At 41.0% G+C, this 25,694-nt stretch overlaps 1 protein-coding gene across 1 annotated transcript in view; it reads left to right on the top strand.

Annotated features, from left to right (window-relative positions):
- The first annotated feature begins 7,528 nt into the window (after positions 1–7,528).
- Positions 7,529–25,694, top strand: part of LOC138958936 (lysosomal alpha-glucosidase-like) — a 29,755-nt gene continuing 11,589 nt past the window's right edge. The window contains exons 1-18 of the mRNA XM_070330278.1: positions 7,529–7,918; positions 8,344–8,803; positions 9,165–9,316; positions 9,682–9,853; positions 10,507–10,606; positions 11,278–11,537; positions 12,849–12,980; positions 13,473–13,583; positions 14,239–14,352; positions 14,661–14,748; positions 17,152–17,269; positions 17,892–18,025; positions 20,469–20,620; positions 20,895–21,043; positions 22,487–22,562; positions 23,314–23,501; positions 24,937–25,034; positions 25,497–25,546. Of these exons, the coding sequence (XP_070186379.1) occupies positions 7,854–7,918; positions 8,344–8,803; positions 9,165–9,316; positions 9,682–9,853; positions 10,507–10,606; positions 11,278–11,537; positions 12,849–12,980; positions 13,473–13,583; positions 14,239–14,352; positions 14,661–14,748; positions 17,152–17,269; positions 17,892–18,025; positions 20,469–20,620; positions 20,895–21,043; positions 22,487–22,562; positions 23,314–23,501; positions 24,937–25,034; positions 25,497–25,546 (2,619 nt within the window). The 5' untranslated portion in view covers positions 7,529–7,853. The remainder of the gene's footprint in view (positions 7,919–8,343; positions 8,804–9,164; positions 9,317–9,681; positions 9,854–10,506; positions 10,607–11,277; positions 11,538–12,848; positions 12,981–13,472; positions 13,584–14,238; positions 14,353–14,660; positions 14,749–17,151; positions 17,270–17,891; positions 18,026–20,468; positions 20,621–20,894; positions 21,044–22,486; positions 22,563–23,313; positions 23,502–24,936; positions 25,035–25,496; positions 25,547–25,694) is intronic.

The following is a 25,694-nucleotide window of genomic DNA, read 5'->3' as shown; positions in this document are numbered from 1 at the left end:
AACTCACAGAATGAAACTGAACGCAATGCCATTTTTCAGCAAGACCGTATACTCGTAGCATCGTCAGTCCACCGCTCATGGCAAAGGCAGTGAAATTGACAAGAAGAGCGGGGTAGTAGTTGCACTAAGAAGGATAGCACGCTTTTCTGTACCTCTCTTTGTTTTAACTCTGAGCGTGTTTTTAATCCAAACATATCATATCTATATGTTTTTGGAATCAGGAACCGACAAGGAATAAGATGAAAGTGTTTTTAAATTGATTTCGACAATTTAATTTTGATAATAATTTTTATATATTTAATTTTCAGAGCTTGTTTTAATCCAAATAGAACATATTTATATGTTTTTGGAATCAGAAAATGATGGAGAATAAGATGAACGTAAATTTGGATCGTTTTATAAATTTTTGTTTTGTTTTACAATTTTCAGATTTTTAATGACCAAAGTCATCAATTAATTTTTAAGCCACCAAGCTGAAATGCAATACCGAAGTTCGGGCTTCGTCGAAGATTACTTGACCAAAATTTCAACCAATTTGGTTGAAAAATGAGGGCGTGACAGTGCCGCCTCAACTTTCACGAAAAGCCGGATATGACGTCATCAAAGACATTTATCAAAAAAATGAAAAAAATGTTCGGGGATTTCATACCCAGGAACTCTCATGTCAAATTTCATAAAGATCGGTCCAGTAGTTTAGTCTGAATCGCTCTACACACACACACAGACAGACAGACACACACACGCACATACACCACGACCCTCGTCTCGATTCCCCCCTCTACGTTAAAACATTTAGTCAAAACTTGACTAAATGTAAAAAGGTGCATCCCCTTCCGAAGACGCCGTGGTTAAATTTCCGCGAGAAGTAATTAAATTAAATTATTAATTTAATTATCACCGTGCGGAAAAAAGCTCAAAAAAGGAAAAACGTGAATACCCTTGTGTAGACGTCGTGGGGCCGTGTGGACCCACATTGTTATGTATTAATTTCGCTCCACGCGACTTGCTTATTAACTCCAAAATTAAACAGATCGTAGAAAATGATGTTTAGAGCCAATACCTGAAGGTTTGTGACTTCTCTCCCTAGTTTTTATGTAAGTTCCTTCAGTTTGAGAAACATGGGTCCGCACGGCCCCACGATTTCTTCCGTGTGTAGTCTAAATTTGACCTTTGTTGTTTTTTTTTAATTACTTCTGGCTGAAATTTAATGATCTTTTAGGACATAAGAGCGTATTAGGTGTCTGAGGCAATCTTAAAAGCTCATTAAAAAATTCCAACTGGTTTAAGAGATATTTGCAATTAAACACCCTTCTGGGTCCACACGGACCCACGACGACCGGCGAAGGTTAAATAACCCTGAGTGAGGTATTTTCGCATGGAAAAAAAGTCCTTTGGGCGGCTATGTGTAATGACATTTTGTGATATACATTACTGTATATCTTTCACTAAACCCGCGTTATATACCGTGCATAAAACTTTCCCCGCAAAATGGATGAGTCTACCTACAGAATAAATGAAGGATAACTTAGAGACAACAAATTTCTTTAATACTATTCGCCTGTTTTATAGCTTTAAAGTTCATTGGACTTTCTAAGCGTGACAGAGAAAAAGGTAGTGAATATAAGGCTAATGAGCGGCGGGTTCAGATAAAAAGAAAAATTGCAGCGTCATATGTACATGCATTCTGATAAGCATCGCTCCACGGCTATTGACAGTTGTCTCTCTGACCGGACGCTACAGTCCTACGCGAATCTATCAAAACAAGAATAAGAGTTATCTCCCGTATGTTTTTCGCGAGCACTGATCTAAATTTGAGATCAGTGTTCGCGAGACGAAAATGATTGCAGATTGGCCGACTTCGACAGTGATCTCCGTTCTGTTCTTCACAGTTATGATAAAGACATCGTTCTAGGTTCAAAAGAAGTCGAAATTTTGGGACTGCTGCCGGAAGGAGACCGTAATATATGGTTTCATCACTGTCAACTGGTTACAGAAAAAATCGTCTGCTCCAGTGAGCGCCGAAACCAAACGGTTGATTATCACGTGACACTTTTGCCATATTTAGAGTTGTTTGCACAGTAAATACAGCCGCGAAAAATAGCTCGCTTGAAACTGTCTTACATATCAATTCCTTTGCAATTTAAAAATTACAAAACACAATGAAAAATCATTATCGACGATCGCGAATCTGCTTATATCAATAATACATTACAAAAAGCTCTAAAAATGTTTTTAAAAAATCGGTTTCCTTTGCCAGACAAGGAAACTCAAGGCATCCTGTCAGGGAGAGAATGAGTCGAACTCATTTTGACCTGAGTTCAGGATGATGTACATGTAGCTTCCTCCTCTCAATCAAGCTTTGTTCTTCTTTCATCGATCGTGTTCACCGACACAAACCTGTCCAGGCTTTTAAGTACGAAATCAAAAGTCTGATTGCTTTCTGTCTTGAGTTGGCATTAGTTGTTTTGACTGAATAAGTTTTGAGTGACATATCTGTGTCGAACTGCTTAATTTAGGACGCCAAGTTGATTGTGTGTGTGTTTCTAAATGGATTCAGTGGTTATAACTGCTCACAACATCTGCACTAAAACGAAGTTAAAGCCAAACAAGTCGCGTAAGGCGAAATTACTACATTTAGTCAAGCTGTGGAACTCACAGAATGAAACTGAACGTAGTCCGCCGCTAGTGCAAAAGGCAGTGAAAGTGACGAGCCTGTTTGGCGCGGTAGCGATTGCGCTGTGCTTTACTGTACCTCTCTTCGTTTTAACTTTCTGAGCGTGTTTTTAATCCAAACATATCATATCTATATGTTTTTGGAATCAGGAACCGACAAGGAATAAGATGAAATAGTTTTTAAAACGATTTCGGAAATTTAATTTTGATCATAATTTTTATATTTTTAATTTTCAGAGCTTGTTTTTAATCCAAATATAACATATGTATATGTTTTTGGAATCAGAAAATGACGAAGAATAAGATGAAATTGTTTTTGGATCGTTTAATAAAAAAATAATTTTAATTAGAAGTTTCCGATTTTTAATGACCAAACTCACTCATTAGTTTTTAAGCCACCAAGCTGAAATGCAATACCAAACCCCGGCCTTTGTCGAAGATTGCTTTGCCAAAATTTCAATCAATTTAATTGAAAAATGAGGGTGTGACAGTGCCGCCTCAACTTTTACAAAAAGCCGGATATGACGTCATCAAAGGTATTTATCGAAAAAAAGAAAAAAACGTCCGGGGATATCATACCCAGGAACTCTCATGTCAAATTTCATAAAGATCGGCCTAGTAGTTTAGTCTGAATCGCTCTACACACACACACACAGACAGACACACACACGTACACACACACACACATACACCACGACCCTCGTCTCGATTCCCCCCTCTATGTTAAAACATTTAGTCAAAACTTGACTAAATGTAAAAACACATCTTCAGAGGATAGCCCACCGCAGCGACCCGACATCCCTCCCTGGAGCGTCTGTAAAATCGGTAAGTCTGGCAGCGGAACGACATTCAAATGTGGATGGAGCAGTGAATACTGGGACGGGGCGGTGTGAGAGCATGGGACAAGGAACAGGTGTTAGGACAACAACAACAACAAGAACAACATAAAAAGACGAAACAAACAACAACAGAAACAACCTACATGTATACAGATTTCAATAGCTCTGACATTTTACGCTGTAACTGAGTACCAGATCGCAACGTCCACATTCAAGCTGCCCGGTGCACTTTACCTGCTGCAGAATCAAAACAATTAGTCGCGTAAGGCGAAAATACATTTAGTCAAGCTGTCGTACTCACAGAATAAAACTGAACGCACTGCATTCTCTCACCAAGACCGTATACTCGTAGCATCGTCAGTCCACCGCACGTGGCAGTGAAATTGACTAGCAAGAATAGCGCGCTAGTGGTTGCGCTGAGCAGGATAGCACGCTTTTCTGTATCTCTGTTCTTTTTAACTTTCTGAGCTTGTTTTTAATTCACATATATCATATCTATATGTTTTTGGAACCGGGAACCGACAAGGAATAAGAAGAAGTTGCTTTTAAAGGGATTCCGGACATTTAATTTTTATCATAATTTTCATATATTTAGTTTTCAGAGCTGGTTTTTAATCCAAATGTAACATACTTATATGTTTTTTGGAATCAGAAATGATGGAGAATAAGATGAAATTAGTTTTGGAACGTTTTACAAAAATATAATTTTAATTACAATTATCAGATTTTTAATGGCCAAACTCATTAATTAATTTATACCCCTCAAAGCTGAAATGCAATACCTTAGTCCGGCTTTCGTCAAAGATTGCTTGACCAAAATTTCAATCCATTTGATAGAAAAATGAGGGCGTGACAGTGCGGTCTCAACTCTTTTACAAAAAGCCGGATATGAGGTCATCAAAGACATTTATCCAAAAAATGAAAACAAAGACCGGGGATATTATACCCAGAAACTCTCATGTCAAATTTCATGAAGATCGGTCCAGTAGTTTTCTCTGAATCGATGTAAACACACATACATACATACATACATACATACATACATACATACATACATACATACATCACGACCCTCGTCTCGATTCCCCGTCTATGTTAAAAAATGTAGTCAAAATTTGACTAAATGTAAAAACAAGAATTGTTGGTAAAGTGGAACATTTATTATTGACGAAACAAGACGTTACGTTTACTAGTACGTCGACCCAGTGGTCTGTTTAGTAGACAGACAGACAAACATTTATGACTGTGACACATCACGGGTTCGAATCCACACGGTCCGGGGCGGACATTTGAGGTTAACTTTTATGTAGAATCAGAGACGGTATCCATGTCCCACCCCCGCGTCGCCATATCAGTAGTGGCACGTAAAACTGAGACCTCGGTCGTTCTGCCATTAGTGCAGATGGCTGAATACACCTCACACGCATACACCTGGGTAGCGCGAATCGTCACGTGTTGCTGCTAGCTTTTTAAACTAGTACTTTTACGCAACCAAGCACGCTCACACACACGCACTCATAGAAGGATACAACACACTAACTCACACACACGCACACACTCACACAGACCCACACACACACACACACACACACCATCACAACCACAACCATAAAATTCATGTGACAAGAAGTTCCTTTTCACATAACGTATACATAATCCTTCGGTACCGTGAAATTATGAAAAAGCGCAGCCAGCAATAACAAACAAGGGAGGTGGATGGGGCAGAGGCGGTAAGAGCTAGTGAAGAGCGCTGCTGCGACGCGGGCGCAGGTAAAAAGCCAAGTGAGCGGCCCACTGCTGGTCAGTCAAACATACCTGACATCAGCTCACAATTTAAGACAAAAATGTACCATAAAAAGCATGCAGACCGAGGGGTTGTGACTGGTGGTCAGTCAAACATACCTGACATCAGCTCACAATTTAAGACAAAAATGCACCATAAAAAGCATGCAGACCGAGGGGTTGTGACTGGCGGTACCCACCAGCCACAGGCACAGTAAAACAAGTGTTTACATTATATTTATACTAAATAACACTTACCGGCACGGTTGGCCTAGTGGTAAGGCGTCCGCCCCGTGATCGGGAGGTCGTGGGTTCGAACCCCGGCCGGGTCATACCTAAGACTTTAAAATTGGCAATCTAGTGGCTGCTCCGCCTGGCGTCTGGCATTATGGGGTTAGTGCTAGGACTGGTTGGTCCGGTGTCAGAATAATGTGACTGGGTGAGACATGAAGCCTGTGCTGCGACTTCTGTCTTGTGTGTGGCGCACGTTATATGTCAAAGCAGCACCGCCCTGATATGGCCCTTCGTGGTCGGCTGGGCGTTAGGCAAACAAATAAACAAACAAACAAATAACACTTAAACTAGTACTTTTACGCAACCAAGCACGCTCACACACGCACTCATAGAAGGTTACAACACACTAACTCACATACACACATACAGACACACACACACACACACCCACACCATCACAACCACAACCATAAAATTCATGTGACAAGAAGTTCCTTTTGGGTGTCAAAAACCGAAGGCACGTTTTTTTAATTTCATAGGGACAAAAATCACATTATTTAAGAACACTTAAAGTTTACCAAATTTAAAACTAACACCCAATAGAAAGGCGGGGCGAACTTTGAGCTCCTACCAACCCAAAAGAACGTGGACGGGAGTTTACTTGGGCAAGGCCCTACAAAAAGTTACTCTGTGAAAATCTAAGGTGAGTTGAGGGATCTGGTCTAGGTAAGTAAGACTGGCAGCGCTCTGCCAGTCCCCCATGGCTTTAATAATCTCGCCTGGGACTACACAAGAAAGTGCCCAGGTGGCACCACCCCGCCTGAAACTATGGCTAGTCACATCAGAACGACCCTCCACTAGAGCTAGTGAAGAGCGCTGCTGCGACGCGGGCGCAGGTAAAAAGCCAAGTGAGCGGCCCACTGCTGGTCAGTCAAACATACCTGACATCAGCTCACAATTTAAGACAAAAATGCACCATAAAAAGCATGCAGACCGAGGGGTTGTGACTGGTGGTACCCACCAGCCACAGGCACAGTAAAACAAGTGTTTAAATTATATTTATACTAAATAACACAATAACTTGATAATCAGTAATAGCCTTATAATAATACTAAATAATAATAAGCAGTGAGGAAGCGAACCAAAATTCACAGACATATTGGGATAATAGAGTAAATGAAATGAAATGACTCTGTCGGCCCGAAACTCTAAAAACACATGAAAAGTGAAAACGCGGCATCAGCCATCATCGAGACTAGCAATCCGTACAAATCCGATTTTACCGTTTCGGGTAGCGTCTTGGACCCACAAAGTGGAAAAATCATGAAGCAATGATAATGTTTTTCTGTTCAGTAATATTAAAAACAGCATGCATAGTTTACATAAGTGACACATTTCCTAGAAATATGAAGAATTTAACAAATTTACTATATTTGCATTGATGCTATGCAAGCTGCCATCACCTTTTTACCTTTATCAGTCTCAGTGCCTTTATCTTTGTGCCGTCAGGATTTACCAATACTTTCTAAAAAAACAAAAATAAAAAAAGGAGAAAAAAAGAGGAATTTTAGCTGAATTACTTTGTTACAGACATTGTAGCTCAAGGTCAATTTAGATAAGCACAATGCTATTTTTGTCACCCTTTATCAGTGAACGACAAGCAGATACCACCGTTTTTTAGCAGTCCTTATTAATCGGTGTGCCCAAAACTGACGGCATGTGTGCTACGGTATTATTTTCACCAAAAAATTTCAACGCGATAGGGAGGAAAACAGATGTATACAGAGCCTAAAAGTTGTGGCAAGATATTAAACGCTGTTGTACCTCACTTGTACAAGAGAGTAGTAAGTGATGTGCGCGAACCGGCGATTCCGCATCCTACTTGACACCTGAGGTAGTCATCACAGACAGTGATTTGGGTGGCCTTGAACCCAGTTTCCGGTTTCGTTTCTGCAGTACTGGCACGGACTTACATTACCTTCTCATGTACGTCCGTGAGTACTGGCGCACAGGCACTCGTCACGAGGTGGGCGGGGCCTATGTCTTATTTGGATGTCACTTGTGATGGACGGTCGTCTTTCCTTATGGTTTATAATAGTAATAGTAGTTGTCTTGAGAGCGCACAGGCCCGGCCCACTTTGATCCCGACCCGCTCGTGACGAGTGCCTGTGTACTCAGTACTGGCGGGTTTGCTTGACGTTCTGCAACTTGGGAAGTCACGTCGCAGAAAGGCTTTCCCATGCTGCATTTACAATGACATAAGTTTTATTTGAGGGAGCATTGTAAGTGAAGCCAAAATCACTTCGTTGACGACGCAGTAATAAGATGGCAGTTCGGAACTTTCGTTGGATTTTACGTGAAGTCGCATTTGTGGCTGTCCTACTGCACTTGTAAGTAAACTGTAAAACACGATAATGTGCACAGCAACCTTCAAAGTTTAGTGTTGAAAATTCAAAGAATCAGTGGTGCTTTCGCCAGGGCGTTATCTGCTCAGAACGCCGCTGAATTTGTAGATGTTTTTCACTGAGAGGTTCCGACAGTCACAATTAAACTATATATTAGATTTAGAGCAATTCTCAAACTGTTGTACAAAGATAAGTTGCACCTAATACATGTGTTGTATTCAGGGGAAGAGTCTGCTCATTTAGATTTAGAAATATCCTAGCAAGATCGTATAACAATTAAAGAAGTTGCAGCAACCGCGTATGTGGGGTTTGGCCGTTTTGATCTGAATTAAGCTCATGGTGATATAAAATGCAAAGTACGGTGCAGTCTTTTAATTCTAGTGTTTCATTTTATACTGTTTATTTTGCAGGAGTCAATACACAGTTAATTCAGTGCAGGCGTCGGTAATAAAGACTCCACAGGAGTATTATCGAAAGAACACCGCTTACAGCGGTACCCAAGAACAAAGTCAATCAGTTCCCTTCAATAAACTCCACCTCCAAGCAGACATAAGGCAAACCCTTGACCAGTGCTCTGGTCGCAATCGCTTTGACTGCTATCCTGAAAAGACCAACCCACCAGTGCAAGATTGCAAAGCTCGAGGATGTTGCTTGACCAGAATTCATGGAGACAAGGGTACGCAATCGTGCCATTACCCTCTGGATTATGATGGCTACAGAGTTGTTTCCCTGTCTCCACTGAAACAGGTTAACGCCACTGTTGGCTGGAATGTGACTATGACAAGAACCAGTAGTTCCCCTTATCCCAAGGACATTAAGACATTGCAACTTCTTGTCTTGTATGAAACGACGTACCGACTACGATTCAAGGTATGCTTATGAATGAAAACAAAAGGGTTTGCTTTTTTTTTATGTTCATGTGTCCTTTTTTTCTTATTATTTTGTAAGGAAGATTTATTTTTGTAGCATTGCTGTTACATTTTGTGGTTCACTTAGATACGGTTGAAAGTGAAATACATGTTTAAGGTTTTTTTTAAATTCTGTCAGTGACAATCAACATTCCCAATAATCCGTTCTATTAAAAAAGAAGTGACAGCTAGGGTAGCTGCCTGATTCTTGCTCTGCAAAACCCACTTAAACTATGAATAATGTGTCACTTTAATTTTAGTGTAGAGGTTTGTCATCATGAACTTGGATTCATCAATTGATTAATCAACCAAACTTTGCCCAGATATTTGACCCTGCTGTCCAGCGGTATGAGGTTCCAGTGGACTTGCATGACCAGGACAGCCCAACGCCTGAAGAGCTGACCGACTTCCATGTCATCTTTGAAAAAGACCCCTTCAGCATCAGTATTGTCAGAAAAAGTGACGCTCAACCCCTGTAAGCATAAGACTACGTACAGTAGAACCTCCCTTTCACACACACACACACACACACACACACACACACACACACACACACACACACACACACACAAGCATGTACACACACACGCACATATATACACACACACACACACATGCATGTACACACACACGCACATACACACACACAAATACATATGCACGCACACACACATGTACTAACTCGTATGTATACAGTGGAACCGCCTTCTTTGACACCCCAGTTTGAGACCATCCCCATTTGAATACCCTTGTTTTTAGTTTGTGTCTTTTTAAGATACGATTGTTGCCTGATGCTGTAAACTATCTCATGAAAGAGTTCCATTGTCTGTGATTTATCAGGTTTGATTCCAAGGGGATGGCTCCACTGATATTTGCTGACCAGTACATTCAGATAGGCTCTCGCCTCGCTTCCCCCTTGCTGTATGGATTGGGCGAACATCGTAGCCGACTTGCACTGGACGTCAAGGGACGGCAAAAATTGGTTTTCTGGAATCGGGACCAGCCCCCAGAGGTATGTGATTGTGTGTGGTATTGAGAGTCTCTGTGTTTGTGTGTTTGTGTGTGTGTGTGTGTGTGTGTGTGTGTGTGTGTGTGAGAAAGAGAGAAGAGCGAGAGACACGCTAAGGGACGGCAGAAACTGGTTTTCTGGAATCGGGGCCAGCCCACAGAGGTATATGAATCAGTATGATCTGTGATTCTGTTGGTATTTTTAGTACAGAAGAACCCCACCCTTTTTCAAGATCTCAAAAAAATGGAGAAAATCAGGTCTTAAATGGGAGGGAGTCTTCGTGAAATAGTGGTTAGTTTACAGACATTATCAACGGAAAATCTGAATAACTAGGGTGTTAAAGGGAGGTGGTCTCAAAACCGGGTGTCTAATTGGGTTGTTCCACGTACTGCCTATATATATAGATGTACAAGTGAGATTGTGTGTGTGTGCATGTGTGTGTGTGTGTGTGTGTGTGTACACATTATCTGCATGTGTGTACACAGTGTTTGTGTGTGTATGCATGTTTGCATGTGTGTGTGCGTGTGTGTGTGCACATTGTGTGTATCTACATAAGTCACTAAGTGTGTCTGTGTCTCTATCTTTGGGTGGGCGTGTGCAGACTCTTTGCCTCCTAATGTCGAACCATCATTCTGTGTTACTCGTTTTCATTTCAGGAAAATTTGAACCTGTACGGCACTCATCCGTTTTACCTCAACCTGGAAGCAGACAATAGGACTGCACACGGTGTCTTCCTGCTGAACAGCAATGCAATGCGTAAGTACTGAAATGTTGCAAATAGTTGTCTGACTTAGTGCATGCATGTATTCAAAACAAACACTTGCTTGTAAAGGTTTAAAATTGTCATGCTTTCAAGACATTTTTTTTTATATTGCTGAATAATCTATGGATAATTTGTTACAAATGGTCAGTCAACAGAATGCAATTATAATATTATCAATACATTGAAGACATATTTAAGGAGCATGTAACTTAAAACAACAACAAAGATGTCTCTTTGTGCCAGTATTTGTTTGATGATTAGTGGGGCAAAAAACTACCACCGTGCAAGTTGTTTTTACAAAGTACATATACATAAGAGGTTTTCACTTATCAGAAGGGCCTCACATCATAGGTACCTCTACAACTGCAAAACGAAATGCCAAAGACCAGTCTCTCTGACTGGTTGACAGTTTCAAGTTTCATGTATATTTTTTTATTTTGACAGATACAAAATTCAAAATTGCCAGTATCGTTGCTTCTTAAAAAACAGTAGTCAGTATATTGCTCATAAGGTCCAAGCAGTGCTTTAAACGTACTAGTCTTCTTCATGTTAACTAACCAGTATCATACTGCCACAACCCTTGTAAAATAAAATTTGATTTGATATCTCAGTACCACTTACAGCATCTCTGGAGCAAAAGCTAAGAACAAACATTTCTCAACAGAGGTTGAACTTCAGCCCTTGAACAACCAGGGCCCTGAAACAGGAAGCATCACGTACCGGGTCCTTGGAGGCATCCTGGATTTCTTTGTCTTCTCCGGACCCTCCTCTGAAGACGTAGTGCGGCAGTACGTCAGCCTGATCGGCCAATCCTTCATGCCGCCGTTCTGGTCCCTTGGTTTTCATCTGTGCAAACATGGCTACGGCAACAGCTCGGAGTTCTGGAAAGTCATACAGCGCAACAGGGAAGCCAAAATGCCCTATGTGAGTATGGAGTACAGTGGAACCCTTATTTGAAGACAACAAATTTGATAAAGACATTGAAAAATGAAAATGGAGAGGGCTTTAAAATTCACATAGGTTTTGAACAGAAAATCTGAAAAAAGCAAGGTCTTTAACTTTAAGAAAGGAAGTGTGAAATTGTCTGGGTCTTAACATATTGGGGAGGGGGGGGGGGCGCTTCCACTGCCCCTAAGAATATTTTGCTATTTTCATTTGAAAATCGGTGCCTCCTGATGGATGGGATAAATTCATGCGTAAGCTACACGCGGAGAGTAAAATGGATGTGATTCTACTGTCTTCACTTTTCTTAAGAATGCCTTCCTTTCCGTGCAAACATGTAAACCATCACAGATCTGTCCAGGCTTTTACATGAGATAAGCAGAGCATCCTTTCACTGGGACACATACCAAAAATCAACAGCCTGGCGCATAGCTGCTACCTGTCCATCAACTCATATGTTGAGGACGACCTATAACGAAAAATGTCAAAAAACAAGATACGTAAGGGGATTGAACTTCTATAAAACAAGATACGTAAGGGGATTGAACTTCTATAAAACAAGATACGTAAGGGGATTGAACTTCTATAAAACAAGATACGTAAGGGGATTGAAAGGTGGTCGTCTACATTTTTGCTTTTTTTCAATATGGTTAGATTTCGATACAAAATTATGTCAAATGATGAATGAACCATGGGGAAAAAAATTAAAGACAAAAAAATATATGTAAAACAAGATTTTATTTTGGGGTAGCGTGACTCACGCTTCCAATATTTTGTTTTCTGTTTGCTGAGAACATGTGCTTTGCCTAAAAAATACTGACCAATCAAATTCATGTCACTATGCTTATAGCCACGCCCAAACAAGTGCAGCAACAGTTTGACACTGGAGCGCTGTCCACGCTTTTTTATAAACGCACGAAATGCACGGGATTTGAGAGGAGTTTTGCGCTTGGCATTTTCCAAATAAGGATATCCCACAATGAGTACTACGCTGGAATACTACAATGAATTTTCAAACTGCTACACTGGCTTCGTCTTTCCTGATCGAAAGGGGGTGTATTGTTGATATTAGTAGATAATAGACTCTGTATTTTAATGGTCAAATGGCGATTTCGGTATGAAAATGTAGACAAGGACCTTTAACTTCTATAAAACAAGATACGTACGTAAGGGGATTGAACTTCTATAAAAAAAGATACGTAAGGGGATTGAACTTCTATAAAACAAGATACGTAAGGGGATGGAATATGTTCTATGAAACAAGATACAATACAAAACGTTGACAACTTTCAGGATGTACAGTGGAATGACCTTGACTATTCCGCGGGCAACAAGATTTGGACCTGGGACAACGAAACGTACAGAGGTCTTCCTGAGATCATAAAAGATCTTCATGACCATGGTCAACACAACGTTATTATTGTGGTCAGTACACCACTGTTTTCTTCATTGTTGGCTCATTTCAGTGATTGTGTGTGTGTGTGTGTGGTTTTTGTTGTTGTTGTATGTGACTTTAGACTTTAAGATGTCACTGCAGGAAGGAGACAGGCACCTGAAAGAATAAGCAGCAAAGGAGTGGGTTTGGAACTAGGCTAAGTTTTACATAAACCATACACATGCGAATTGTTCATTAGGTACATTGGGCAGTAATACTGCACTTAAGAAGGAGCAAGTGCTTCTTAAATTCTTCTTTTTTTGATGTCTTCTTTTTATTTTTTATTTCCTTCTTCACCTCTTTTCCAACGGGCAAGAGTAGGTGGAAAGGGGTGGAATTTAGGAACAAGTGAAAGATGTCGTATTCCTTCCTGGATTCATGAATTATAGTGCCACCAAAAATGAAGCTTTTTCTCACAATATAGTACACTTTTTTTAAAGTTAGTTCACTTGATTTTATTGAATTTTCTGCTCTTTTGACAGGATCCTGGCATTAGCAGCTCCCAGCCCAAGGGAACATACCCTCCCTTTGACGAAGGTCTAGAGCTTGGACTTTTCGTAAAAGACGCCAGTGGAAAACCCTTCATTGGGAAGGTATTGTTTGCAGGAACTGTTTCATAAAAGAAATAGGTTTCTTTTGTGTTCATGGAAAGAAATTGTTTGGTTTTCTGAATTTGATCAAATATAAATGACTAAGGCCTACACCCTACAGGTTCTTCCACAAAAATGGCATTAGTTATCATTCTCTGCGCATATTCTTCTTGATTATAAAAAGGGAATATTGAATCTATGTGATCGTGCTACATGAGGAAAACTGAATTATTTGAAGTGTTCGAGTGCTGCTATCAAAATCAAATAACAAAAGTGCAAAAATAAAACTCTGAAGATATAAAAAAAAAAAAAAAAAAAGTTACCTACGAGTATATAATCATCAAGAGTCGCTTGTACAATATATATATATTCAGTTCGCTCTTATTGTCTACAGTGCTGAGAGCTAGGCCAGTTTTGTGTGGCGTTCTCCTAGTGTTATCTTAGAGCTTACTTTTTGTTATTTGAGTACAGTGGAACCCCCATTTTAAGACCCCAAAATTTAAAACCTTAAATTTTAAGACCTTATTTTTTCAGATGTTCTGGTCATAACCTCTGTAAATGTACCTCCATTTTAAGACTCCCTCCTTGTTCAGACCTGATTTTCTCGGAATTTTGGAGGTTTTAGAAAGGGGGTTCCACTGTATTGTTCTGTGTGTAGGTGTGGCCAGGCGACACAGCATTTGTGGACTTTTTTCACCACAAGACCTTTGACTACTGGCTCAAGTTTATTGGCCTCTTCCACGGAGTGCTGCCTTTCGATGGACTGTGGATAGTAAGCATACAACTGATTCTATCTAACACATCTTAGTAGAAGTGTTCTTCGATCTTTACAGTACGTTGTGATTAAGAAGTTGTGGGGTTTTGTTTTGTTTGATTATTTTGGTGTTTATTTTCTGAAAGAGCACCTTTTCATAGTATTATTAAACAAATTATCTCTTTTTGTTTCTCTTCCACGCACACCCCTCCCACTCAACTCCCACTCAACTCCCACCCCTTTTGTGTGTGTGTGTGTGTGTGTGTGTGTGTGTGTGTGTCAAACATTATGCTTTGCAACTATAGTGATACAAATCTTTATTTCAGGATATGAATGAACCCTCTAACTTCATTAATGGATCTGTCAATGGTTGCACCAACAGCAGTTTGGATCATCCACCTTTTGTGCCACCAGGTAGTGTTTTTGTCCTATTCTTTTCTTTTTTGTTACATTTAGTCAAGTTTTGACTAAATGTTTTAACATAGAGGGGGGAATCGAGACGAGGGTGTGGTGTGTAGAGCGATTCAGAGAAAACTACTGGACCGATCTTCATGAAACTTGACATGAGAGATCCTGAGTATGGTATCTCCAGACGTTTTTTTCATTTTTTTGATAAATGTCTTTGATGACGTCATATCCGGCTTTTCGTGAAAGTTGAGGCGGCACTGTCACGCTCTCATTTTTCAACCAAATTGGTTGAAATTTTGGTCAAGTAATCTTCGACGAAGCCTGGACTTTGGTATTGCATTTCAGCTTGAAGGCTTAAAAATTAATTAATGAGTTTGCTCATTAAAGTTGTCATTAAAATCGATTTTTTGCAAACAGATTTAAAATTGATTGCATCATATTCTTCATCACATTCTGAATCTAAAAATATATACATTTGTCATGTTTACTCTTAAAATGTGATCACAATTAACGAAATTAGATTAATTAATCTTACGATTAAAATTTAAGAAATCAATCGAAAAATGATTTCATCTTATTCTTTATCATTTCCTGATTCCAAAAACATATAGATATGATAGGTTGTATTCAAAACAAGCTCAGAAAATTAAGAAGAAAGCAGAAAAGCGCGCTTTCCTGCTTAGCACAATACGCTACCGCGCTAATCTGACGTGTAAATATCACTACGTTTTGCACGTGGGAGGTGAGCGATTTCCTTCACGCGGGGATTGACGAAGCTGTACTGTCTTGGTGAAAAAATACAGTGCGTTCAGTTTCATCCCGTGAGTTCGACAGCTTGACTAAATATAGTAATTTCGCCTTACGCGACTTGTTTGATTTTCAAACTCTGTCTGTCTCTCTGATCAGTTTGTTTGTCTAAAGAGGGAGAGAGAGACAGAGCATATGTATTTGTTTGGATGTATCTGTCAGTAATTACCGTAAAATCCCTAGCAAACGCCCACCCCCCCTCCGCACAGATTTCGGGTAAAAGTAGGGGGTGGGCGTTTGCTAGGTATCCACCCCTTTGCAAGATAACGTGTCATCACATTTTCACGAGAGAAATAAAGTGGTACAACCATGTGATTTATGCAATTTTAATGAAAATTAAACACACCGTTTGTTTACACAAATAAATCTGTGCTAAAAAAAAAGAAGAAAAAAAAGAACACAAGTGACCTTGATTCTTCTCATTCTCGGACTAATGTCAGCACAAACACAGTTTCTTCTCTTGTTTGGAGATCTGGTAGGGTTGATGATCGTGGGCTCATTATAGTCCTTCGAAGTCAACATCGTCTTCACTGTCGTCTCCACTCTCAGCTTCTTCTGGAATTGAAAAACTCGCGGGCACATACCGAAACATTGTCTGCAGCTTCGTTTTCAAGATATTTAAAGGCTTTTAGTTTGTACGAGCGTATGTCACTGTAAAGGATTTGTGCTTCGGCATGGCTGAACATAGAGAAGTGTTAAACACTCATTAAAAAACGTCACTGAACGACTTCACTGTGGGACATGACGTAATTTTATCCCCCCCCTCACCCCACCCAAAAAAAGGACAACCATCGAACAGTGTGCACCAATCGTAGATATAGGAGGCCGACTGTCCTAAAACTTGTTTTCTTTAAACCGGGGTGGGCGTTTGTTAGGTATTGACCCCTCTGCACAACTTTTGGCCAAAAGTGGGGGGTGGGCGTTTGCTAGATACTGGGCGTTTGCTAGGGATATTACGGTACTTGCCTACTCGCCAGCTTCTCTTACGTGGCTAAAGAAAGTCTTTTTTTGAGACAAACCCAAAGATTTAGTGTGCACAGCTTGTGAAATTGCACCTAACACACAGGGACTGCAGTAACTATTTTCTAAACAGGTACAGCCAAACCTGTCTGTATCGACCACCCAAGGGACTAAACGAAAGTGGTCCTTATATAAGTCAGGTGGAAGGGTGAATTATATAGAAAAAAACTTGTCTGGGTCCTTTTTGGGTGGTCGCTGTAGGCAGGTGGTTGTTATTGAGAGGTGGTCACCAGGGCAGGTTTGACTGCATTTCAGTGCAGGTGTGAATCCTGTCACTCTGTGGCACAAACCAGTCAAACCAAATGTAAGGAGAATTAAGCTGGCGGCCTAGCAGCTCTGAAGAGGACAGTGACGTACTCGCCACAGGAGTGGACTTCTGAAGAAGCAAACAAGATCGAGAATGTAAAACACATTTATGACATAAGAATTGTCCAGAAAAAAATGGTAAAACAAAATATCTACCAGTATGTATGACCAGTTTATGTTTTTATTTCCGGTATTTTTAGATTTTTTTCTGGTAAAACGCCAAATATTTCCAGTGAAAGAAATCCCTGTGACGCATATGTGATTGACATTGTTCAGGTATTGATGGTGGCACAATGTACTCGAGGACAGTCTGCCCCTCAGCGCAGCATCAGCAGTCCTCACACTACAACCTGCACAATCTGTATGGCTGGAGTGAGACCATCATTACCTCGCAGTAAGAAGCGCCGATTTTGATTTATCGTTTATGTTGATTACTATCTTTCTTGTCTTTTTTGAGAATATGGGTTGGGATAAGAGTAAACCGGACCTCACACCCCCAAGCCCCACTCTATTTCTCTGTCTCTTTCTGTAGTGTTGAAATGAACACACAGCATGAACAAAAATATGTAAAGATCTTTAAATAAAAACATTCAGAAAAAACATGTATGTTAAGAATGATATTTGTACGTGTACTGATAATAATCAGGAAATTATATGGTGCAAATCCTACTTTAGTTTTGAATAGTATTCTGCATCTGAACCTTTGTTGCTGTTTTGTGGGTCATATCTTACTAATGGCGTCGTAAGAAGGTCTATGTCTAACATTGTTTCTTCTCGCCGTTTTTCTTCAACTGAAATTACAGGTGATCTCATTAAGAACTCCTTTTTATGAGATTTTTCTCGCTGTAAAATCCTGAAGCCTTTTTTTCTTACCATTGCATAATTCAACAGTCATTACAAATGCTGTATCGATTCTCTCTCCTTCCTATTTTACTTTACTCTATCTGATTATCTTCACAGGGGACTGCATGTGCATAAGACCACCAACTTACTAACCTTTGCTTTGTTCGTTCTAGGATTCTGCGAGTATTATCCAGAAAGCGTCCATTTGTTCTGACACGCTCCACTGCCTTTGGTTCAGGAACTTATGCTGCTCACTGGACCGGAGACAATCTCAGCAGTTTTCCTGATTTAGCTTTCTCCATTTCATGTAAGTCATGCTGTTCAGTACAGGACACATTGCTCAGCTTCACAGAAAACTGTAGTCATAGAGGTTTTGAAAGAATTGGCTATCTTTACTGCTGTGGTTAGATGTGCACTCTATCCAGCAAAATTGTGTGCACTGTAGATGCTGCTACAGCAGTCCCTCTCATGAACGGACACCCTTGGGCCATAGCAAAACTGTCCGTACATTGCAGGTGTCCGGTCACGGGAGGGGTGACCACACCACCCCCTCCCCCATACACTCACACAGAGACACACAAACAACAGGATTGAGTCTATGCTAATCACTTCTTGTGGCTACTAAACAATAACAATAAACTCCTAATACTTCTTTAAACGTTCTGTAAAAAGGATTTGTATGAAAAGTGTTGAAAAAAAGAGATAAAATAAATCCTCCGAGTCAAGGCAGTGAACACACTCACCATGCACTGACATACAAAAGCAGCCACACAAACACAGCACCGAGGAGCGTGTGCAGATGCTTTGCAAGAATAAGCTTGAAAACCAGTTTGAATAAATAGCAGCAGATAGAGCTGCATGTCATAATCATGTAGTTTATTTTTTTCTTGTCTGGCTTTATTGACTGCATACCGATCATGTGGCATGGCCGTGACTTTTCACTCTTCAGTCGGAAATACACTGTACATAACACAGCTCCCACTCTCCCTCACTAATGCCTACCCCAAGCCGTGACAACTGATGCTTGGAAATTGTGTGGAAGAGTACACCTCTCTATTTCTCTCCAATGCTCAACTCAACTCAACTCAACTCAACTCAAATTTTATTGGCTTCAATTTTCATGACATGCAGTGACACCGGACACCCCACAGAGTTTAGCCAGCTACCCCTCTACCCCTCCCCCCCCTTCCTCTCTCTCACTCCCTCCAGCCATGTACTGTTGGGGGCTGTGGCCAGAGAGGCCAGCTGCACTGTTCACTCAGAGCAAAACCAGTTGACTGTGTCGTAACTTTTGACAAAGCAAGACAACTGAAGGGTTCATAGATTAGGCAACCGACTCACTGGTCAAGGCTGAGGGGAAACAAGAGTATCTTGTCAATGAAAGAGGTTACACACAGACACACGATGCTGAGAACTGTGGCCGGTTTTTCACTCACTTTCGCTCAGGACCTTCATCGACTGTGGTTTCTGTTGTTTACGTCCAACAGACAAGAATAAAGAGCTCAGTGCAGTTTCATGTTGGCATCTTCGCATGTAATCCACTCCTGACTAAAACTACCCCCCCTCCTGATGGGTACATGCGCACTCAAGTTATCAGTGACTGTCATCACGCCATTGCGGCTGTGATCTTTGTACCAAGAGCCGGACTGCTCTGTTATCGATTTTGTTGTGGTGAAAATTTGACGATGGTCTGTCCGTACATTGGAGGTATGACCTGCTGTTGGGACCGAAAATGAGTGTCCGCGTCCACGTTTTGCAGGTGTCCGTTTAAGGGGGGGGCAAATATAGAAGGGAAACACTCCGTGCCGAGCAAATGTGTCCGTACATGTCAGGTGTCCGCTCACGCCGGGGGCCGTACATTGCAGGGATTGCTGTATGAATTTTACGGCCCTTTTGTGCCTTTTTCCATCATTCATTGATTTGATCAGGTATTTGATGCAAATTCTCTTTGTTTGTAGATAGTTTGTGCTTTACAGAGAGAGGGAAAAAAGAGGAATTAAGTGCATAGAGTGATAAGTAACGTTAACAATATACAGTAAATGCAGATAGTTTGCAAAGTACATGCATGCTCGGCACAGTTGCTTTTGACCAGATAAGGACAAACAGGGACTACAGTGGACCCCCCTTTTGAGACCCCACAAAATCTGAGAAATTCAGGTCTGAAAAAGGAGGAATTTTATAATGGGGGTAGATTTATAGAGTATGAACAACAGAAAATCCAATAAGCAGGATCTCAAACGAGGGTGACGAGGGAGGTCTTGAAAGGGGGAGGTCTTAAGGGGGTGGGGGGGGGGGGGGTCTCCTAAAAGACGATAGGTCTTAAAAAGGGGGCTCCACTATAGCATAATCTGCAAAATAGTCAATGATCAAAGTACGCTGGTACAGTGGAACCCCCCCCCCCCCCCCCCCCCCTTTTAAGATCTTAACAAATCTGAGAAAATCAGGTCTTAAAAAGGAGGGAGTCTTAAAAAGGAGGGAGTCTTAAAATGGAGGTAAATTTACAGAGGTTATGAACAGAACATCTGAAAAAACAAGGTCTTAAATGGGAGGAAGTCTTAAATTGGGGGGTCTTAAAACGGGGTTCCACTGTACCTGCAAAGTAAGGCCTCTTTAATAAGAGGACACCTCCCAGTATAAGGACACCGTATGTTGACCCTGTGTCTATCAGGCAATCCATATTGCCCTTTTGGATGCTCCCAATGGTGTCCTAAAATTCATCATGAGTACCACTGGTTTTGATTTTGTTCCAGCAATTTTGAACTCCAATATTTTTGGAATGTCCATGGTTGGTGCTGACATCTGTGGTTTCCGTGGCAACGCTAAACGGGAGCTGTGCATACGATGGATGCAGCTGGGTGCATTTTATCCATTCATGAGGAACCATGCAGAGGGTTACAGTGCGGTGAGAACATGTTTGTTTCTGAATGTTATAGAGAACAAGTAATAATGAGGAATGATCATTTATATCTGTGTTGCTTCTTATTCTAAGATGGCAGGAAACAAAATGACATTAAATGTTCCATAAACAGCCTTTCTTGTAATTTGATATATTAGAAAGAGAGCTTGGGGGGGGGGGGTGTAGAAAGACACAGAGAGAGTGAGAGAGATTGATCTCAAATAGTTTGTATTGTTACATGAGCAAGGCGATAATCACAAACGTATGCCGATTTCTTCAGCCTCAGGATCCAGGCTGGTTTGACAGCGAGGCACAGGACATAATGAGAGCAGCTCTACACACACGCTACAGTCTGTTGCCCTATATCTACACTCGCTACTATATCAGCCACACTACGGCATCTCCTGCTATACGGCCTCTCTTCTTTGAGTAGGTGTTGAGTATGATTTTAATTGGCCTCTGTTAGTGTGTGTGTGTGTGTGTGTGTGTGTGTGTTAATTAGTGTGTGTGTGTGTGTGTGTGAGAGCTGACTATTGCCAATGTGATTCTTTAAATTTGTCTGCGCAGATTGCTGAATGTGTGTGTAGACACAGTACTGCTTGGCCTACTCGTGTGGTTGGATATCTGTGCTTTTAAGCGATCACATCAGCATTGAATATACAGCTCCGATGTGCACACTTAAGAATGAAAATAGCGTAATATTGAGTGGACGGTACAGAAACCATGTATCAGAGTTAATTTTCACCAGGATATTAGTCGATTGTTCGACTTCACTGTAACATGGGGTTTTTTGCCCCAGTATTTCCAAGGGTGAGCAACTCTTCCACCACCCGTAAAAGCCCAGACAGAGTTATTTTTAAATATCATATATATTCGGCCTGTCTGATAAAGAGACTGCATTTTTGCAAATTATCTCTTTAGTATTATGTGATAGTGTTCAAATTGTCTGAATGGTCCCATGGAATAAAAGGGGTAGGGGTGAGGTGACAGGGATGTAGCTCAGTCGGTAGCGCGCTGGATTTGTATCCAGTTGGCCGCTGTCAGCGTGAGTTCGTCCCCACGTTCGGCGAGAGATTTATTTCTCAGAGTCAACTTTGTGTGCAGACTCTCCTCGGTGTCCGAACACCCCCGTGTGTACACGCAAGCACAAGACCAAGTGCGCACGAAAAAGATCCTGTAATCCATGTCAGAGTTCGGTGGGTTATAGAAACACGAAAATACCCAGCATGCTTCCTCCGAAAACGGCGTATGGCTGCCTAAATGGCGGGGTAAAAAACGGTCATACACGTAAAATTCCACTTGTGCAAAAAAAACACGAGTGTACGTGAGAGTTTCAGCCCACAAACGCAGAAGAAGCGAAGAAGAAGTGTTCAAATTGTCTGAATGGTCACATGGAATAAAAGGGGTAGGGGTGAGGTGAGTGAACATGGGAGTTTCAGCCCACGAACGCAGAAGAAGAAGTGTTCAAATTGTCTGAATGGTCACATGGAATAAAAGGGGTAGGGGTGAGGTGAGTGTACGTGGGAGTTTCAGCCCACGAACGCAGAAGAAGAAGTGTTCAAATTGTCTGAATGGTCACATGGAATAAAAGGGGTAGGGGTGAGGTGAGTGTACGTGGGAGTTTCAGCCCACGAACGCAGAAGAAGAAGAAGTGTTCAAATTGTCTGAATGGTCACATGGAATAAAAGGGGTAGGAGTGAGGTGACTATTAGTCTATATAAAGTTATCTCTTCATCAATTTATTTGTTTAGATCACACACAAAAATCCTTGGAGATCATTTTTCTTCCTCAGAAAACCAATCAGGTTTCCTGTGAAATGTGCAGATCAGAGGAGAGTTCCCCAGCCTAAACTATATACTTTCTTTTTTTCAGCTTTCCTGGTACCGAACTTATTGATGCGCAATTCCTGTGGGGCAGTGAACTGCTGGTTTCACCAGTTGTGCAAGAGGTAAATAGAGAATACTACATGGCTTGCTGTGTCATTCCAGATTTACACACGTTGCAAGCGAAAGCAAGCTTTTTAATATTTTAAAAAGCAACGAGTGTAAATCTGGTACGACACGGCAAGCCATGTAGTATTCTGTTTATCCTACAAACTGTACTTACGTGTAATTTACTCAAAACGTCCTGCAGTCGAGACGTCCAAATTGAAGACGCTTCTTTTGGAACCTCGATCTCTTCCAAATTGAAGACGCTTCTTTTGGAACCTCGATCTCTGCCAAAGTCTCATGCAATCTTTGACGTCAAAGCAAAGAAACTTCACTCTAAAAAGTGTAGTGTGTGGCGTGTAAGTTCTAAAATTTCTTCAAAGGGGGAACAGCAGGCGCAAAAGTGTTTCCATGATGTTTGTCTCGGTGACCTTGGCACCAAAAGCAGTTTGACTAGTTTGACACGACCTCATTTACATGATATACACACGTGTGGTTTGAACGATATTGTTATCTCATGAGTGGTCTCTCACGTATGTTGGATAAATGCAGTTATCTCAGAAGCAATACATTTTACAGAACAGCTGTGTTTTTCAGGGTAATATATCTGCACTGTAAGGTAAGGGAGGTTTCACTGTATTCATTGAATCCCCCACAATACAAGGCAGATTGAGTTCAGTATCATGAGCATTCAAAGTTATAGACACAACACCCACAAAGAAAGCCATACAGCACGCTGCATTAAAAAATATTCTTGTTATGTTCTAACAGGGCGCAAGGACAGTGAAAGCCTACATTCCCAAGGGAGCGTGTTTCTTTGACCTTGACACTTTGACCTTGCTGGGGGTCCCTGGAGGCGACTGGTACACTCTGGACGCTCCCCTGGAGAAGATCAATGTCCATGTGAAAGGAGGCAGTATTTTACCCATGCTTCCTCCTGCAGTTACGACAACACTGGCGTAAGAATGTTAAGTGTTCTTCTGCCTTTACTCTGTGCAGCTGCTACTGTGGATTTTGAATCAAGTTTAGTGTGCTATTACTATCATTATACAGCAGAACCCTCCCTTTCACCCCCTAATTAAAGACTCCCCCCCCCCCCCACCCCTTTATGACCTTGATTTTTTAGATTTTCTGTTCATAGCCTCTTTAAATTTACCTCCATTTTAAGACTCAGTTTTGAGACCCGATTTTTTTTCTTGCAGATTTATGGATGGTTTTAAACGGGTGTTCCTCTGTATTTGTGTGTGACTTTATGGCGGGGGATCTTGGGGCTCTTAAAACTGGGGGTTCAACTTTAATAAGTGGGTGCTTCGGTTGCATGACATGGACTTTCATTACATTCTTTTCAGTGATTCAGTTTTTGTCTGCTTTTGTGTAAATGGGAGTGTCTTTCTACGAATTTCCCCCCATATAATAACCATTGAGGTGTTTTAAGACGTGTCAAAACATGGATGATCAGTGGTCTACAATCACTTTCATCAGAGACATAGATAGAAGAGATGCGAAGCGCTGTCTTCCCGCTCGCGTTATCTTCACCTACGGCAGGGACAAGTAATCCTCCCACTGGCGCCAAGCTCGCGGTATCTTCGCCTACGGCAGGGGCAAGTAATCCTCCCACCGTGGCGCCAAGCTGGCAATTGTTGTGTTTTTAAAGAGTTATAACTGTTTCATAGAAAATCATAGATAATAAAACATGCAATTTGTTAATTATTTGCACTCAAGAGAAACAGAAAATCACAAGAAGAAGATTATTGCATCATTTGGTGATTAGAAGATGAATCCTAAAGTAAGCGATTTCGCTCATTTCTCCTTAAAAACTTTTTATCCACACGCGAGAACCACTTGAGTGAGACTTAAAAGCATCAAATTTAATTACAGCGCGTCAAAAATTATACAAACAGATTAATGTATACTCCAGTAACGCATTTGCCAGTTAAGGGAAAGCAAAGTTGCGCACAAAAGAAAATATTAGCTCCCAAACATTGCCTCCACGCACAATGAACTTAGAAACAATGGCCGCAAGAACCGAAGGAACCGTTTTTGACTCACTTCGGGAACCCAATCCTCTCAAATGCGTTCGTGTGCACACTATTGAAGCTACAGAATATGAATCAAGTTTACTTACCACTGATATCTCTTGTCTGAAGCTGGATATATCCAAAGAAATATGACAGAAAAGCACTTCAAATTGGTGTCAGAGAGCAAGCGAACAATAACGTAGTACGGGATGATGGCTAACAATCGCACGAGGTCACGCTGACCGAGCGCGGTACCCCAAGAGTTCACGCGAGCGGCCCTCGCTTCGCATCTCTGTATGTATGTCTCTGCTTTCATTAACACATTTCTGAATTGTCCTTGTTGATCTAAATGTTTGTATATATCTGTAAACATCAGGCGCCAAGGAAAGATGGAACTGCTTGTGGCTCCAGACCTGATCTCAATGCCTGTCACAGCCTCAGGGCAGCTTTTCTGGGATGATGGAGAATCAATAGGTAAGATCGTTTGTCAAACAAAATTCCATTGACTTTGGGAGGAGGAAGGTCATACTGTTTGAAATTGAGTGACTAAACTCTTTCTCCCTTTGGGATGACGAAAAGAAAGGGGAGAAACGTAGGTGAGATTGTATGGCTCATATGTCGAACCACCCGTGCGATGCTTCTGTGGGAGCAAGCATACACGGTATATTACGGCAGATCTGCCCAGAAACTCTCAGTAGTACAATAACTAAATGTTTTCACTCAGTAATGTATCTTGGTGTTACAAATGCAGAAGTACAGTGAACTATAGGAGTCACAGATTTTGGAAATAATTTACTGGCAGAATAACTTGAATAATTGACTAGATTTTTCTGCCTACAAAAAGAGACCTTATAGGTTTGTTGATTTGTTTATTGCTGTCTAATAAACTTCATGTATCCTCTTTTTTAAATTCTGTTTTGTTCTCTCTGGTTTCAGACACAGTCAGGCAAATGCAGTTTACCTTGATCAACTTTACTCTGAATGAGGTAGGTGTTGTCTGTTTTTGCTGAACCATTTTATTTATAACAGCAACAGGAAACAATTACATATATAAACAACTTTACTTTCAGCTTCTGTATGTGCGTCCCTTCCAAAAGTAGGACACAGGTATGGAACAAACTGAATAGGGTCAAG

Source organism: Littorina saxatilis, linkage group LG2 (genome assembly GCF_037325665.1).
Source record: "Littorina saxatilis isolate snail1 linkage group LG2, US_GU_Lsax_2.0, whole genome shotgun sequence".
NCBI classification, from domain to species: Eukaryota; Metazoa; Mollusca; class Gastropoda; order Littorinimorpha; family Littorinidae; genus Littorina; species Littorina saxatilis.
This window is presented reverse-complemented; position numbering and strand designations above follow the sequence as displayed.